Source organism: Notolepis coatsorum (assembly GCF_963971535.1).
Source record: "Notolepis coatsorum genome assembly, chromosome: 9".
NCBI lineage: Eukaryota > Metazoa > Chordata > Actinopteri > Aulopiformes > Paralepididae > Notolepis > Notolepis coatsorum.
The window spans coordinates 101872419-101891694 of NC_140173.1; the positions used below are offsets into that span (position 1 = coordinate 101872419).

Consider the following 19276-nt stretch of genomic DNA (forward strand, 5'->3'; position numbering starts at 1 on the left):
AGAGAGAGAGAGAGAGAGCTGCTCGCAGTCCAACATGGAGTAGAGACAGAGAGCGCTGCTCGCAATCCAACATGGAGTAGAGAGGGAGAGCTGCTCGCAGTCCAACATGGAGTAGAGAGAGGGGGAGAGACAGAGAGCCTAGCCTGCCTCGCAGTCCAACATGGAGTAGAGAGAGAGGGGGGGAGAGACATAGTGAGGGGTAGATATCGAGAGAGGGGGGGGGACAGAGAGAGAGAGGGGGGGGGGAAACAGAGAGAGGGGGAGAGAGAGAGAGAGAGAGCCCAGCCTGCCTCGCAGACAGTCCAACATGGAGTAGAGACAGAGAGCAGAGATGGGGCTCTAGCGGGGCCACCCCTCGGTAACGGCAACGCGCAGTTTAAAGTTAAAACACAGCGGGACTCAGTCTAAGTTTGTCGGGAAGACCCGACGCTTTTCTCTCGGAGGAGCGAGACGAGGTTCGACCCGACGTGGCGGCTCTGCGCGTTGTTCAAAGCCTGGTGGAATAATATTCAACTATTAGAGCGCATTTTGTGACCCAGAAGAAGCAACTGGTTGTGGCTCGAGAAGAAAAGGAGAGAGAGGGGGAGAGGGGGGAAGGAGAGCGAGAGGATCAGGGAACCCGAGGACCTCTCGCACAAAGGCAGCAGGAGGGCTATGCTGCGGACTCGGAGAGCCGCCGAGGCGCGGTGAGAGAGAGCATGCCGAGCGGACAGTATGCAGCAGCACCTCCCGCACAGGACTTGAGGTGAAACGAGAAAATGACCGAGGAAACAACACACCCCAACGAGTGAGTAACCAAGACTTCTACATGTTTTCTCTCCCTCTCGGGGAAATGTTGCTTTCTACTAGTACCTATCGCTAGAAGTTGGACATTAGAAACAGGAGGACTTGTTGGAATGTGCAGCCTGGAACACGTAACCGTAACCCTTATAAAAGCGTTATATATTTAGTGATTTATCTCTGCATGGTTTATTGTGGAGAGGTTGGGGGGTCGTGCTGTGAAGCAATGCATTGCCCCAGTGGAGCGGGGGGGGGGGCGTTCAGGGCCCCTACCTCGGTGCAGACTGGAGGGGGGCAGAAAGCGTGGGTGGATCGGAAACATTTCTAAAAGGGATTTGAGGCCAAAACGCGCAGCGGGCCTCGTCGTAGCCCAAGTTTTAAACCCCGGGTTTGCGTTGCATTGTGTTAATTTATCCCGACCGAGACGCGTTTATCTGCACTTTACGCGTTTCGTGTTGTGAGTTTAATAAGTCGAGCCGAGCCCCCCCCCCCCCCGAGGTATTCAGCCTTCTTTATGAGGCCACCATCTACGTGTTTGCTTCCAAGCGGAGGGGAAGTCGCACAGGATATGAGAGATCCGATCTGCCCCCACCGGCCATCTCTTTCAGAATCGCCCTAATTTGCATAGAGTGCTTCATTCATAAAAAAAAAATACCAAATACGACCTGCCTGCAGAAGCTGTGGGTGACCGACTCTTCTCGGATCAATAAACGCCAAAGCGTTTGTATATATTAAATTATTCTGACTGTGTCTGCCCTGCCCCCCTCCCTCCCTCCCTCCTGTCACATTACACAGAGCTCTGCTCGGTAAGAATGCATGCCTTGCAGATCACTGTCGGTGGAACGGAAGGGCGAAGGGCACCGGGCGGGGATGTTTTCCTGCGGTGGCGTGACGCGGCGTGACGCGACCTCATTCATAAAAGAAGCGCTCCTCCTGTCGAGGTAATAACGCTCGGGTCCGGCGGGCGTGACTCGGCCTCATTCATAAAAGAAGCGCTCCTCCTGTCGAGGTAATAACGCTCGGGTCCGGCGGGCGTGACGCGGCCTCATTCATAAAAGAAGCGCTCCTCCTGTCGAGGTAACGCTCACAGTTCCAGTGGGCGTGAAGGGGACGCGCTTACATTCATGCCCGAGGGAGCCGCTACCTCGACACGAGGAGCATACCGAGAACAACCACCACAGGATCCGGCTCTGCTTATGTCATAGGCTTTATCTAGATCGGTTTGTATGCGCCTGGTCACATGTGCGGTGTCACATTTGTGAATGTCTCACCTGCTCAATGGAGCAAGTCGGACGTGTAGACTATCCCGTTTGCCATCAGTGGTGAATCCTTTGTGGGATTTCTTGGACACAGACAGACGCATCTATTGATCCTGTGCACTGCTGCAGGGTGTGTGTCCTTTCAGGGTGTGCCTGTGCGCAGGGGTGTAGCTGTAGATTGTGGGCCCCATGAAAGAATTTATTTGTGGGCCCCCAATCCATGCGAGCGCGCGTTGGGGCATTTATTTATTGATAACGCATAATATGGTTTTTACCTATTTTTTTATAATACAGGCAATTATACTTTTGAGTCATCTACATTAACTTACTTTAGGATAATAATAAAACTATATTAATAAAAAGATAATAATAGTGTTCTCTGGCCCCCCCCCCCAGTGCTGGGCCCTTGGAATCATCCTAACCCCCTCCCCCCCCAGCTACTCCCCTGCCTGTGCTTGTCAGTATTGGACAGGAGATGCCCGCGGACATGCAGCTAAGGTCACTCACTGTCGCAACAAAACATAATCGGACACCCAGCGAAAAACATCCATCAATTGGTAGCCTACCTACACACACAGACATGTGACAGGCTTTTCTTTTCAGAAACATTGTTCAGTCTCTCTGAACTAGTAGGACCTGATATCTAGAATGAAGATCAATAGGGGGTGGATGATATTATCCCAAGTGTGGATTATAAATCACTCGTATCTCTATCGTTATCACACCCCTCCCCCACCGTCATGTGGAACAGAGCCCTGGTCAGTGTTTCCTGTGTCTTCCAGCAGAGCATCACTGCTATCTGGAGCATTTATATAATGTCTGGGCTACCAGCTATATCTGGAGTCCAAACAAGGCCCTCAGATTGTCTGCTTGTCTTCTGCCAAGCGTTGCTTATCAGCTGACTTGATGACCAAGATTATATAGCTTGAGTTTTCATTCACTCGTTGTGTGTTTGTGTGTGCTTGCATGAGTGTTTGTGTGTGGGCTTGCATGGGTGTTTGTGTTCCTCCCTGCATGTGTGTACATGCACTAAGGCATGGGCAGTATTGACAAAATATCACATCACAATATATTTCTTATTTTGATGGCAGAACAATGTTTGATCTTCATGAACCACATCCTTTCCCTTACAGCACAAGTATCTTGTGTTTTATTGTTACACAGTAGTCGTGGGGGCTTCATTCAAACCGTTTCTATAACAACTTTATCAATGCATACTGCTGAAAGGTGTAACATTTCTATAGCAACTTCTTTATCATACTGCTGAAAGGTGTAACATTTATATGTGTATATACTGGATTAAAAACAACAGTTTGCCTCTTGTTGATGGCATTGAAGAAGAAAAAAACCCTCTGCATGGATCCATGATGGTTAGACCTTCATATACCTGCCAGGCCGGCCGAAGCGTGGCCTGTTTTGTGCTGTACTGGTATCAGCCTTGTGCAACTGGCCGGTCTGGCCCTACGAGCAGGGTTGTACGTAAACTTTTTTTGCACTTAGCACTGGTGCTACAGAGGTTGATAGTTTTGTAGCACAGGCCAAAATCTTGTAGCACGAGAGTCACGAGTATAAAACGTCTCTAAAATCTCTAAAAACAACCACAAGTAGTGCAGTTCATTACTTAAATAAGTATGTGACTGGCAAGGGACATGAATCTTGCATACAGGGCACACAAAATCCAAACTTTAACAAGAAATGCTTTCAGACAAATTCTTTCTTTATTTGCCCATAATGTAAAACTAAAAAAACAAGGACATAACCATATAACCGATATAACAGAATCAGTCTGAGACCAGGCAGCGCTGGTGTGGACTCAGATTACAGGGAAAGCTAGAAACCAACCTAGAAACACCTAGAAACCAACATAACAAATGGATATAATGCATACAAACACCTGTACATATTTGTGGAACCAAATAAATAAATAAATAATAATAATTATTATTATAATTATTCAAGTGTGTGTGTGTGTGTGTGTGTGTGTGCACACGTGTTCCAGCATCATGTCTGCTGGCCACTTTTTCAGATCCACACACACACACCCACCCACCATTGCATTAATCAGAAGTACAGGGAACTCTGCATGAATGAAAAGTGCTTTATAAATAAAATGAATTATTATTATTATTACCTTATTTGCATATTGTCTCGTTATTAGATAGATAATTAATACTTTATTGATCCCGGGGGGGGGTTTAAGTAGCCATACGATAGAGTTATATCGGCTCCGTTCTTTTTACAGAGTAAAATTAGCGGCTTAAATTTAGTGAACGGCATTTCTTTCTTGGCGATGCAATATGCCACATTCATCAGGGCCCTTTCTGATCGCTAATAAAAAAATAAATAAAAAACACCCGAGAATACTCGTGACGTGGCATTCAACGGTCGGGGCGTAAACCCGAGAAAAGCTGTGAGTGGCATACAAAGTGTTAAGAGGATAATAAAGTCAGACCAAGTACAATTACTTACATTTGGGTACTTAATAATACCATTACAGTTCTAACAGAACAGAGTACTGATACGAGTAATTAATAATACCATAACAGTTCTAACAATGACTTTGAAAACATGTTTTATTTTGATCAGATTTTCTTCACTTTCTGACTGTAACAAAGTAAATATACATCATGATGCTGTTGCCGACATTTTAAGTTGAAATAATATAAATACATTTTGTGTTTTCCTGAACAACCGGCACTGAGTAGTAGTATCGGAGTCGTTTTACTGAGTAGTAGCATCGGAGTAGTTTTACTGAGTAGTCATATCGGAGTAGTTTTACTGAGTAGTAGTATCGGAGTAGTTTTACTGAGTAGTCATATCGGAGTAGTTTTACTGAGTAGTCCTATCGGAGTAGTTTTACTGAGTAGTCATATCGGAGTAGTTTTATGAGTGCGTGCGAGTACATGAGCATGATATCGGACGTCCCTAATTGTTATGTCTGTTGAGATGGGTGTTTGTGGTATTAGTCTATTAGGGCTGTACCGAATAGTTCGAAGCTTTGTTCATAATGTTGACATTCAAATTCTAAATCAACATTGGAATTTTTAATAGAAAATCATTTATTTTTTTATATATATTTTTTTTATGTGTCTATTCATTCTGTTTAAACCAATGGGGGTTTTCTTCACAGTTGCAGATAAAAAATTAGGCTACACTAATATTATACTATTATAGTATATGACTTGTCATAAAAATTTTAATAAAACATTTATCATCAATGATGTAGCCTATCTGCATCCGCTTGGCACTCGGCGCTCCATCAAGACGTCACCATCACCTTCGTACCAACCGTGCCCTTATTGGATTATTTATGTTGACGAAACTGATGAGTTATATTCATTAAAGAAAGTCGATTTTAATAATAAAAAAAAAGACTCATTTAATCAGATGAATCACTTTTCAAATTGAGGATTTAAGCCATGTCCAGATGGAGAGGATTTTCGGGGGGTTTCAAAATAAAAGAGCGAAGTCTAAAACAGGAAAGACGTTTATCTTGTACATTTATGGCAGCGTTACAGCATTTTCAGGTGTTTCGTTTGGACGCACATATTTCTTGAGACGATTTCGTGTTTACGTAAAACTTTTTTTTGAAGGAAAACGAAAAAGATCCGTTCAGTCTCCGTCTGGATAAATAAAATATGACAGATATTCGAAGCTTCATTCGAATACTTCAATAGAAGCTTCGAATGTTAAAAAATGACATTCGGTACAGCCCTATAGTCTATACAAATTAACTTGGACTTGAGTTGTTACTTTTCTTAAACACCCAAACCAATGTTGTGGATACTGCGCTGGGCATTTGTGGTCTTAAAGAACACGAGAAGCCGCTCATTACTTGGACGTGATCTCATTGGTCTAATGTGCTAGGATTAGGGGGATATAAGAGGATACAAGGCATTATAGATGGTCTTCATCCAGCTTCTCACCCGTCTGTAAGAGGTTTAAAACCAAATCAGCTTATTTTCAATACGGCGCCATATTTCCACTGCTCTGGGATGGAAGGATGGGGGTCACCTTGGAGATGCAGGCTTCCTTGTAGAATGTAGTTACAGACATCTCCCCTTTGCTCAGTTAAAGGAACACGCCAACATTATGGGAAATGGGCTTACCGTCTTCTCCAGAATCGGACAAGAAGATGGATACCAATTTTCCCCTGCGTTTAGTAGAAAGCTACCCGGCCACAAGCTAGCCTAGCTTAGCACAAATTAATGGAAGTGGATACAGATCAGCTAGCCTAGCTGTTGGCCAAAAACAACTCTCCTCAGAGTTTTAAACTAGGCTAGTAGTGGCCCGTATTAACTTGTGCTGTGCTAAGATCGCTTCCTACTGAACACACTTTAAGCGCATGCGCATGTCTACAGTTCTGGCTAGGGATGCCCCGATCGATCGGCCAGCGATCGGTATCGGCCGATATTCAGTATAAATATGAGATCGGTGAATTCCGATAATGCTTTATTTTCGCCGATCGTGAAAACCGATAGAAAAACATGATCCAATTCTCAGCGGAGATCTCACTCGCTGACTTCTCTCTCAAGCACACAGCTGCTGCTGCTGCAGCGCACTGCCCCTCCTCCTCCTCCTCCCCCTCCCAGACTCATGTCAACGGAGGCAATACTCCTCCGTGAGACTTACGTTAGCTACCTAGCTAACGTTACTGTTTAACACTTTCAGAGCCGGCCGCGTTTTCCTTTTTACCCCCTTGAATGCCCATCAACCACTTCAATGTTAACGTTAATATCGCCTAATCTATGTTTTAAATTATGGCTATGTGTCTAATCTGCCTGTCGCTTATCAATGACTCATTTTCCAGTCAACATTGTCGAAGCGGATTGTTTTTTTATCGGTTAATTTCCGTTTTTATAGCATTTTGAAAAGCCCTCGGTTTCACGGAAAATAAAAATATTCCGTGATAAACGCCCTGTACTGGAATATTCTAGAACGTTGTCATTTTTCAGCCTATTTATGAATCGTTTTCAAATAAACGCTAGATTATTGATAGTAGGGCTGGGCGATAAAACGATAACGATAACTATCGCGATAAATTATTTCCTCGAAATAAACATGAAACGTGGTCGCAAAGTTTTGATATATCGATTTTCCAAGCTTGGCTCCGTTCAGCCTCGGCTCAGCACACTCACTAACAACAACCAACGTTACGTGATGACGTGTTTACGCACAACAGCTAACAACCAATCAGTGAAGGAGATGGCCGAGAGCGAAGTATACCCGGAAGGAGGTAGGACTCACTCAACAACAAGGCTTGCTAGGCTAATTAGCTTGCACGGCGATGTTTTATATATTTACGTGCCGAGTATGTGTGTGTGACGTGAATTCTGAGGCCACGTTTATAGTAGTGGAGGTATACAGTGGACGTCGTTTCAATATATTGTGGCGGAAGACAGTATTTTAGTGTAATATTTAGCACATTGTCATGGAATACACCGCTTAGATACTACAGGCTTGCTAGGCTAATTAGCTTGCACGGCGATGTTTTATATATTTACGTGCCGAGTATGTGTGTTTTGAATTCTGAGGCCACGTTTATAGTAGTGTGGGGTATACAGTTCGTTTCAATATATTGTGGCGGAAGAGAGTATTTCAGTGTCATATTTATTGTCATGAGATACTCCGCTTGTCGGCTAACTACTAACGTGCGCGGACTGATGACGACATCAACTCGACTTGAGACATTCGCAGCAGCATAAGAAGTTAATTAAACTTGACGGACATTATATCGACGATAATTATCGATATCGAATTATATGAAAATAATTTTATCGCAATAACGTTTTTGGTCATATCACCCAGCCCTAATTGATAGTAGTATAATGTGTACGTATGCACGCTGGTGCCGCGAGCTGAAAATCGATTCTAGATTCCTTACCTGAGATCAGATGGTATCCAAAAAGATTATTCCAATTCCTGATCGCCATTCCAAAAATCGATCCTTTTATTGATCCAATGCTACGTACTGTAAAGACATATTACACGCTGTTCTGATGGTCCACAATGAATCCGATCGGCTCTGGTTACATGCGTGAGAAGTAAAATGTGGATTCCGGAGTTTTTTTTTCTCATCCATTTTCATTGAGTCCATTCCAAAAGGGTGCATTACCATCCGAGAGACAATAGGGGGCGCTTTTTTCACATCCAGGCGCCTGGCAGGGCTGGTTTCCCAACGGTAGACTCGGTTGATGAAATATGAATTCATATCGCTAATAAAATAAAACGTCGTCGTCGTGGGCACTCAATGGGGGGGCTGATAAAACGAGATGTCGTTTTGGGCATTCAACGTGTTAAACAAAACTACACAGTCAACTAGGGCTGACCTTTGAAGCTTTTTTTGGCAATTTAAGCTTCGGGGCCGAGCTTCGATTTTAATTCGAAGCTTCGGGAAAAAAATTATATATATATATATATATTAATTATAATATTTCTTTTATTTTTAATTTTTTTATCTTATGTTGTGGGACTTGTACAGCACTTTGGTAGACTTTGTTGTTTTTAAATGTGCTCTATAAATAAAGTGGATTGGATTAATTAATTAAGTAGCCCCTTTCGTGACTGTGACGCAGCCAACAAGGTTTCACTCGGCTGCGCTGCGTGGGTGCAGTGGGGCTGCTCTCACAGCCAACGACATGACATTACATAATTATGTTGCAACCTTTGTCTATCAAGCAAACAATTATATTATATTTAATTTATAATTAATAATTTATAATTATATCAGACAATGCACCTACAAAAGCAGATGATTACAAAGCTTCGAAGTATTTAAGACAGCCCTACAGTCAACTATTCACTTTAGTTTAATACATGATTCATTGTTTAACTGGCTAGCTACTGATGGCTCCTGATATCAACAAATGCGCATTTCAGTTTAAGAATGATAGGGATGCCCCGTGCCGATCGATCGGCCAGAATGAGACCTCCGTTAGCTAGCAGGGCTGTACACTGTGAGCATCTCGTCGCAAATTGCCCCCTAATCTGGCCGGTGCGAGTGGAAAATATCATCTGGGGGCAAGCTTGCGAGTAGTGATTGCAACCCTTCATTCGCATTTCACTCCTAAATTAATCCATACAAATTGGATAAAACATTAGCCTACAACCAGGGCATAATGTTGCGGTTGTAATTTCATTAGACAGACCAGCGCCAGCGTTTCCGTTAGCCGGTAATTACCGGTATTTGACTGGCAAAATCTGTTGAAGTCCGACATATTTAATCTCTCCGGTCATAATGTCCGGTGAAAATAATTCCCTCTAAACACAATTAGATTATTTGAATTGTATTAAAATAGGCTAAAATTATATAGCCTATGCGATGAACGAAACAATCTCACCAAGCAGCCGGTCTAATAATGACATCCTGCTGTCAGCGCGAGCTGGCTGCTGATATATTTACGTGAAGCATGGCTTGGCAGGGTGCAGTACTCCAATTCAGCCATTGGCAATTCAGCTGTTGGGTGGGGGCGCTGCTGACACCACTGCTCTGCTCTGCCTGCTCCAAGTGCTCCATGCTTCACGTAAATATATCAGCAGCCAGCTCGCGCTGACACAGCGGTGCCAAATTTCTCAGTTCTTCGCTTGATATAATTAATACAAATGTCCAATATAACGGAATTAGTTAGCTCATAAAAATGTGATTATAACAGACTGCTGTTTATTAAGGTCGGGCAGACTGCCCACCGACACCTCAAGTCGGCAGCAGCAGCACGAAGTCTCGAGGGACTTATTTTATTTGGAATATATTAATGACTGATACGCAAAAGTAGCCTAGTTTTAAGTTAAAATATTATAAATGCCTTGATGATGTCATTCTTTATATAGGTCTATCAATTGTTTTTAAGCTCAATAAACTCTGACCGGAATTTATCCCATTTGTCCGGTAGATTGAAATCTACCGGACACTCAGACCTGCAAAAAAAAATTCTAACGGAAACCCTGACCAGCGCGGACCTTTAATAACATGCAATTTGATTGACACGAGCAATGGGCTAACGTTAGCTGCTATCCACGGTATCCATTAGGATTATGCTAAGCTAACTAGCGTTAGCTGCTGCTAACCCTGGACACCAGTCAAAGCGGACTCCACAACAGTAGTTCCATTCGGGAGGAAAGGGGGTGGGTTATATTGACAACGCTTGACAACAGAAGTTTAAACATAACTTCATATTTATTGGTTATTCGTTTCTGTTACTGTATATCATCCACTTTCCATCTCCGTCTGTTAAACGCTTCCTGTTTACATTCGAGTGTGACGTCATCACCTACGGCAGCTTAGACGATCAAAACGCGAACCTAGAACAAAACCCGGGGGGGGGGGGGGGGGGGCTGGCTCTCATTCGTTCTCGCCCCCTCTCTCTCTCTCTCTCTCGCTCTGATTGATTGAAAACTTTATTAACAGATTGCAGAATGGGTACAATACAGTACAGCTCTCTCTACATTCAATGATTTAAAGTAGCCAAACGTTACAGACAGTATAAATACTAACTGGATAGTTGATGATATAAACATTTAATTTCATTATCTGAAATATTCTAAAATCATTAAGTCTGCTATAAGCCATTATCCCTTTGTGTGTGTGATTATTATTTTCTCACAGTAGTGTGTGTGTATATATATATATATATATGTGTGTGTGTGTTTGGCTAAAGTGGATAGAAAACACAGTACTGTGCAAAAAAAAGGCACCCAAAAGTTTTTATATAAATGGTCTTAGATGTAAATACATTTTTTATTAGTGTGTCAGTAGACTACTCTTAGTACATTTTCATTAAATTATTTTTTAAAGCATCTTCATGGTTTAATAATGCAAACATATGTTGCAGGGACTTATTATAATCATCATATTGGCGTGACTGTATGCATCAAAGGGTTAAATCAAGCATTTTTAAGTGCTTTAGAGGAAATGTCAAAATATTGCGATATATATCGTGTATCGTGATATGGCCAAAAAATATCGCGATATCATTTAGAGGCCATATCGCCCAGCCCTACTATAATGGTAAAATAGTTATTTAAAAATGTGCCCCTAAAAAATATTCTTTGCCCCTAAATTTCTCATTTAGGGGCAAGTGTGCCCCTAGTGAAAAAGCTTAGCGTACAGCCCTGGCTAGGTAGCTAACGTTAGCTTACGTTAGCTCACTGTTTTAACGAAATGACCCAGTAAACTAAATAGTTCACTTTATTTTAATACATGATGCATTGTCTAACGTCATCTAGCCGGCTAGCAGTAGCTACAGATAGCTCCTGATATCAATGTCTTATAACATAATTGACATTATTCGTTTTTGCAGCTGAACATTGGCTAATTAGCTATCATGCTTCATAACAACACTGCGAAGATGGCAATGCTGAATGTGATTTGAATAAAACTGTTTCAATACTCATTTCCCGAAATATCGATATTTAATTATTCATTAAAAAAAGAATTATAAGGAAGTTGCATTGTTCATTTCAATACCTGTAATAGTACAGTAGTCCACACACACATGTGCATTCAGTTAAGTCTGAATATGACTGTAATACAAACAGTTCAGTTCAGGGTTAGAAATTAACATTTTTTTTCAAGGGCTTCTTTTGCCCCCCTTAATTGATTTCCGGGGGCTTTTTTTTGTATTTCGGGGGCACTGCATTTTTATGATAAACGGTAGCTGTGGGACGGTTCACAAAATGGACTGTTCGGTTCGTATCACGGTTTTGGGGGTCACCGTTTTCGGTTCGGTTCGATATACGTTAATTTTTATTGCTTCTCATTTATATATATAACCTTTTTATATATATATATATATATATATATATAAAGGTTTACAGTGTTTACAGCCTTAATAATGTTTGGCACACAAAGACCGAACTGACTGAAAAATATAGGCTACATTTGTCAAAGTATTAACTTAGTGCAAACAAACAATATGCTCAGCCAGCACTAGACTTTCCTTTCTATAATATAAACACAAAAAAACAATGTCAACCATGTTTAAATTCCCTGATTGTCAGTTCTTAATGGAAAGATTCGTTTTCTGCTTGAAATTATTATGTATCTACATTTATTTAGACTAACATTATTTAAATATTGAGTGCAACTGTGGTGGATTACGTAATTAGTTGAGTTGGAACTATCTATGGGTTGGCGCCGGGTCCCCACGCGGACATTTTAGCGCGTGGCACCTTCAGCTCCGGTAACTTTAGGAGGAGATCAAACATCAACAAGCAGCACGAAAGCGGGTTAAGCGGCAATAGTCCCGGTTGGAGTTAGTAAAACACAGTTGTATGTTAGCCTTCTTGGATGTTGAATAAACGCCTATCATTGTCTTTAAACACCCCGCCTCTCAGACTCTCATTCCCTCCTCTGCTAGCTTGTAGCTACGATAACATTTCATTGACTGTATTAGCTGGGGCTAGTGCTACCATAGTTAAAACGTGCGTTGTATTGTACAAACTGCTAACGCTATGGCAAGATGTGTGTATGCCTATGTAATGTTAATGGCTATGTTTTTAAAGTCGTAATGAAGATTGATTTAGATTGTGCTTGCCATTTGTACACAAACTGACTAGCACCTGGCTCAGCTGCAGTGCTGCTGCTGCTGCAGCAGCCAGTGCTCACCTCCGCCAAATGATTTTTTTTATTTGCGCGTCATCTGAACCGTACGATACACAGACGCTCCATTACCGGATAAATATATATATAATTAGTAAACTGTCTGGGGCATTTTGTGCCCCCCTTAACTGATTTTCGAGGGCATTTTGTCCATTTTCAAGGGCATTATGCCCCAAGCCCCCGTTAATTTCGAACCCTGGTTCAGTTAGTCAGGTACATGCAACACAGATTACAGTGTTTACATCTGTCTGCTTGAGAAAATACCATGTTCTGCAATAAAAATGATTGAAGTGAGATGAACAGTTATTTTTAAATGTGTGATCTAAAGATAAACAAAGGGTTTTAAAAGTGTTATATTTATCTTCTCTTAGGCTATGGTTAGACTAGTGTATTCCTGGCGTTTTTATACGTTTTTGACGACGTTTCATGTCCTATCTACACAGAAATGCGTTTTTTGGCGTTTTTTTTTGGATACGGCTGAAACGCAAAATTGTGTTTGCGTTTGGAGATACGCAAAAAAAACGAGTCGACAACAGCGTGTAGTCAGCACGGAGCAGTTGTTGCGAAAACGCCCATGCGCAGTAGATACCATCTGCGTGCCTTTCCGGACGGTGACAACAGTGTGTGTGTTTGGGACAGAGCTCCGTGTCCCAAATAGCTTCAGCTACCATGTGTTGTCAAGTTATTGTTATAAGGACCCCAGTCCAAGCTACAACAGTCTGCATTCCCTTAACAATTGTTTGTATTGAGCCGTATTGTATTGTACCCATATGCAATATGTTAAATAAAGTTTACATCCATTCATTCTGCTAGCATTACCGATTGCATGAGCAGCTGGCTAACGTGAGCTATCAGGATTCAGACCCTGTTAGCTCAGAGTTCCTCTTTCAACTTAACAAGCATTAAACAAAATGGCCCAGTCATCTATTCACCTTTGTTTAATACACACAGCGTTGTCTCTAATGTTATCTAACTACTGATAGCTCGCGATATCATCAGTTTCATGCTGGCTAAGTAGCGTGAGCTAACGTTAGCTTCTAGCCACAATGCTATATTGTTATAATGGCATACTCCATTGACGTTAGCATGCAGCTAACAATGCTACCGATCGTTTTTTAGACTAAACTATCCGCTCTTGGTGGTCACTTGTGTTGATGTTAGTTTTGTTTCATCAACAAATGACAGGCAGAACACACAGTGAATGTATCCGTTTTGTTTATTGCACTTTTATTAGGCTTTGCTGAAAAAAGAATTGCTGCATTGAGTGAGCAAGCAAGATGGTGGCGCGGCATAGGCGCCTGCCTTATTGACATTTTCTTTGCTGGAGCTTCCACCAGGAAGTGTATTGGCACATTCGTTCTGATTGGTTGAAATTGCCTTCATGTTTGCCACCTACTGCCACCTACTGCTTTGGCAGTGTACTACATCAGTGTGCTCGGCTGACAAAAACGGAAAAAAAACGAAAGTGTGACTCAGGCGCACGACGTCGCGGCGATACGCATAAGAAAACAATACGAAGATGATACGAAAGGTGTAACCTCTGCCTTATAGTACCAGAGAGAAGCTGAGGAGAATCAACCAGCAACAAAAGCAAAATGTATTAAAAAAAATATATATATATATATTTTTTTTTACATTTTAAGATTGAACCTTTCCCCCGAGGTATCGAAAATGGTATCCAATATCGATACTTTTCAAGGTATCGTATCGAAGTTCGAAATTCCAGTATCGTGACAACACTAGTATACACACAGACAGTGGAGCTGTTTGCAGATAGCGAGCATTTTGACTTGTTGCGTGGTGGCGACGTCTCGCAGATAATACAACTACAAGTATAATTATATAATATATATATTTTATAAAAATTTAAAAAATATATATATATATATTTTTTTATAAAACCAAAAACTATCGGTATCGGCCGATATGGCTCATAGACGATCGTGATCGGTATCGGTGGCAAAAAACGTGATCGGGGCATCCCTAGTTCTGGCTGGTGACAACATTAATCCATGATGACTGCTGTGGACGGCACTGGTACAATACGCTCTACAAGGAAGGGATGTGTACTTGAGAAAGGGCCAAAGTGATTTTTGTGAGCGGTAATGCTTTGTATATAAAGTGTTGGGATTCTTAACGGAACAGGAGGTTTATGGGGGTCGGGTTTAACTCTCAATGTGATTGGTCGTTGGCAGGGAGCGAAATTAACTTTTTGACTCACCGGCCAGTGGCGGGTAGATGGGAAGAATCTACCCGCCAAGCATATTTCTTAAACTGCCAACCTTTTTTTGATAAATTTTTTTTTTATTATTATTTTATATAAAACATTTTTTAATAAAATATATATATTATATAATCATATTTGTGATTGTGTTATCTGCGAGACATCGCCACCTCGCTGTCTGCAAACAGCTCCACTGTCTGTGTGTATACTCGAGTGGCCTCCAGCTCCAGCAAGGATTCTCCGGGGGTGCAGCTGGACCCTAAACGCTACATTCAGCATGCAAAAGAATTCTCCGGCGCTGCACCTGGACCCTAGTCAGCAGCCCTCACTCATGCGATGTAAACCAGGGACTCGAATACGCATGTTGTTGTTGTAGGACATTGATGCCAGGAGCTATCTGTAGCTACTGCTGGATGGCGTTGGGACAACGCCTCAGTGAACTATTTAGTTTACTGCGACATTTCGTAGTGACTAGATTAGGGCTGCAACTAATGACTAATTTGGTAGTCGACTAATCTGCCGATTATTTTTTCGATTAGTCGACTAATCGAAACCAATGTAAACAAGAACAATTTTTTTTTTTCTTTTTTTTTTTTTAATTACCTATCTTTGTGAAAGTGGCTTCTCAGCTCTGGTCCAGCTGAAGACGGAGCAGAGGAACAGATTGGACATTGAGCATGACCTCAGAGTTGCTTGTCTACCATCACCCCAGACTTTGAGACTCTTGTCAGGACCAAACAACAACATCATAACATGATGATCCCATAGCAAATTAAAATAATGACTCATGAAACATTTGAATTTGGATCTTTAAGCCACTTTAAATGAAAATGTATTTGAAGAACAATACAGCAATCACTCATAACAAGATAAATAAATTAAATAATACAAATTAAAGTGGAAGTGTACTTTAAATAACTTTTGTTTGCTGTGTGTGAGAGGAGTCCGTGTATGTGTGTGTGTCTTACTCTGATCGCTGTGTGTGAGTGAGAGGAGTGTGAATGTGTGTGTGTCTTACTCTGATCGCTGTGTGTGAGAGAGAGGAGTGTGAATGTGTGTGTGTCTTACTCTGATCGCTGTGTGTGAGTGAGAGGAGTGTGTATGTGTGTGTGTCTTACTCTGATCGCTGTGTGTGAGTGAGAGGAGTGTGTATGTGTGTGTCTTACTCTGATCGCTGTGTGTGAGTGAGAGGAGTGCGTGTGTAATGTATTGTGTGTCTAGTCTGATCATCATCTCCTGCAGGGGAACAATGTTTTCAATGTCCAAAATTTGCTATGGGATCATCATGTTATGATGTTGTCTGGAACCCTGAGAAGCCACTTTCACAAAGATTGGTAGTGCACAAAAAAAAAAAAAAATTAAAGAACGTTTTTTTTTTTTTTTTTTTTTAATGACTAATCGACGCAACAATTTCTCGTCAACGATTTTTTTATAATCGACGTTGTCGATTATGTCGACTAATCGTTGCAGCCCTAGACTAGTTACCTAGCCAACGGAGGTATTATGCACTGGACTATTGCTGGAGGATTTGTTGATGTCGGGAGCTATCCGTAGCTAGCCGGCTGGATAACGTTACACAATGCCTCATGTATTAAACTAAGTGAATAGTTGACTGGGTCATTTTGTAACGGTAGCTAACGTTATCTCACGAAGGTCCCACACTGACTAGACTAACGTCACGGTGAGGCAATAGCCTCTGTTTACATGCAGGCATACAGGGGTAGGAGCAGCAGCAGCAGTGCTAACTAACATCACGGTGATTCGGAGGCAATAGCCTCTGTTTACATGCAGGCATACAGAAACCGGTGTGGAGGGGGTAGCAGCAGCAGTGCGCGGTGCGCGCTTCATGTCTGTGCTGAGACAGCGAGTAAGAACTCCGCTAAAGAATTGGATCATGATTTTCGGTTTTCACATGACTATTTGATTGCCCGTCACACGGCGCTCGGACGTCTCAGTGGGAGGCGCCAAACGTAAAAACTGAGCGCAAATGGCGGGTGGCGCTCTAGTTTCAGTCCCTGGTCGTTGGGCTATGTGACTGAACCCATTACTCTCTATGTTTATGACCTGTGTGATGATGACTGACAGTCAGACACACACACAGTCAGTCCGTCACACACACACACACACCAGGGTTTCCGTTAGAAAAAATTGTTGCCGGCCTCAGTGTCCGGTAGATTTCAATCTACCGGTCAAATGAGAGAAATTCCGGTCAGAGTTTATTGAGCTTAAAAACAATTGATAGGCAAAATAATGACATCATCAAGGCATGTAGATTTATAATATTTTTACTTAAAACTAGGCTACTTTTGCGTATAGTCATTATATTCCAAATAAAATAAGTCCCGAGACTCCGAGACTCCGTGCTGCTGCCGACTTTAAATCAAATAGGTGTCTGTGGGCAGTCACCCGACATTAATAAACAGCAGTCTGTTATAATCACATTTTTATGAGCTAACTAATTCCGTTATATTGGACATTTGTATTAATTATATCAAGCGAAGAACTGAGAAATTTGGCAGAGAGAGACGGCAACATTATCGTGGGTTTGCGTGACGACTCTCTCTCTTTCTCCACCTCCCAATGACTTATTTGCGAGAGTATGTCGATGCAGATTCAGCTGTTTTCTGGCTCTTTTCTGGCTCTTTTCTGGCTCTATCTGGGGACCGCTCAGCAGCGCCCCCCACCCAACAGCTGAATTGCCAATGGCTGAATTAGAGTACTGCACTGTGCCGCTGCTGCTCCGGCTCTGCAGCTGCACATGCACTCGCAAACCCAGCACTAAGCTCTCGCTGACAACGTCGTTGTCATTATTAGAAGCAACGATGAAACAAATGTAATGATTGTTTCGTTCATCGCATAGGCTATTTAATTTTAGCCTATTTTAATACAATTCAAATAATCAAATTGTGCTTAGAGGGAATTATTTTCACCGGACATTAAGACCGGAGAGATTAAATATGTCGGACTTCAACAGATTTTGCCGGTCAAATACCTGTAATTACTGGCTAACGGAAACGCTGACACACACACACACACACACACACTGTCCGTCGCACACACAGCCAGTCACACAGCCAGTCACACAGCCAGTCACACACACACTCACTCACACTCACTCACACACACACACAGTCAGTCACACACTCACACAGTCCACAGTCACACACTCACAAACAGTGTGCTGCCTGGACATGTGAGCGTTGCCAATAACTACAGTTGATTGACAGATAGCCGATCAAACGTTCCCTCAGGGGCCTCAAGTGTCGATAGTTCTGATGAACCCTCTTCACCTCTGACCCCTTTGAAGGCCAAGCCCTCTATCTCAGTTCCCTCTCTCATTCATCCCTCTCTCTCTCTCAGTTCCCCCTCTCTCTCTCATTCATCCCTCAGTTCCCCCTCTCTCTCATTCATCCCTCTCAGTTCCCTCTCTCTCTGTTCCCTCTCTCTCTCATTCATCCCACTCAGTTCCCTTTCTCTCATTCATCCCTCTCAGTTCCCTTTCTCTCATTCATCCCTCTTTCATCCCTCTCAGGTCCCTCTCTCATTCATCCCTCTATCTCAGCGGTTCTCAAACTACGGGTTGCGACCCAAAGTGGGGTTGCAGGTAGGTGACAGTGGGGGGCGCATTGGCAAAAAAAAAAAAAAAAAAACTCTGATCGAGTTTTCCACCCGGCACTGCAGCTGTGTGTATTTGCCATGTCTCGCGACTCTCGCCCCTTCATCAATGGAGGCCGACAACACGTATTCCTTTTTTTTTTAATTATCTTTTTATTGATTTTCACCATGGTCCATACAAAAAACAATATCTTGACTTCGTCTTCTGCTGTACAAATTGCATCAATTGTTAATAATTATTACTTAACTTAAAAGTTGGGGTGCAGAAGTACCATTACATACATGAGGACCCATACAGTCAATAACATCCTATACTTATTTTTTTTTTCTAGACAAACAAAAACAATAAGAAGAAATAATAGATAACAAAATTATATGTTATGGTACCTCTCCAATACATCTGCATCTACCATAAAGTAAACAAATAACAAAATAATATGTTGGGGTGCATCTTCCTGATACTCTACTTAGGGCTGGGCGATATGACCAAAAACGTTATCGCGATAAAATTATAAAATTATTTTCATAGACATTATATCGACGATAATTATCGATATCGAATTATGTCAAGTTTAATTAACTTCTTATGCTGCTGCGAATGTCTCGAGTCGAGTTGATGTCGTCATCAGTCCGCGCACGTTAGCAGTTAGCCGACAAGCGGAATATCTCATGACAATGTAATAAATATGACACTAAAATACTCTCTTCCGCCACAATACATTGCAACGACGTCCACTGTATACCCACACACTACTATAAACGTGGCCTCAGAATTCACGCCACACACATACTCGGCACGTA

The 19276-nt window shown here is 42.1% G+C and overlaps 1 protein-coding gene across 1 annotated transcript in view; it reads left to right on the forward strand.

Annotated features, from left to right (window-relative positions):
• The first annotated feature begins 291 nt into the window (after window positions 1-291).
• LOC311233987 (sprouty-related, EVH1 domain-containing protein 2-like) overlaps window positions 292-19276 on the forward strand; it is an 81168-nt gene continuing 62183 nt past the window's right edge. The window contains exon 1 of the mRNA XM_084321062.1: window positions 292-787. Coding sequence (XP_084177188.1) covers window positions 759-787 — 29 coding nt within the window. The 5' untranslated portion in view covers window positions 292-758. The remainder of the gene's footprint in view (window positions 788-19276) is intronic.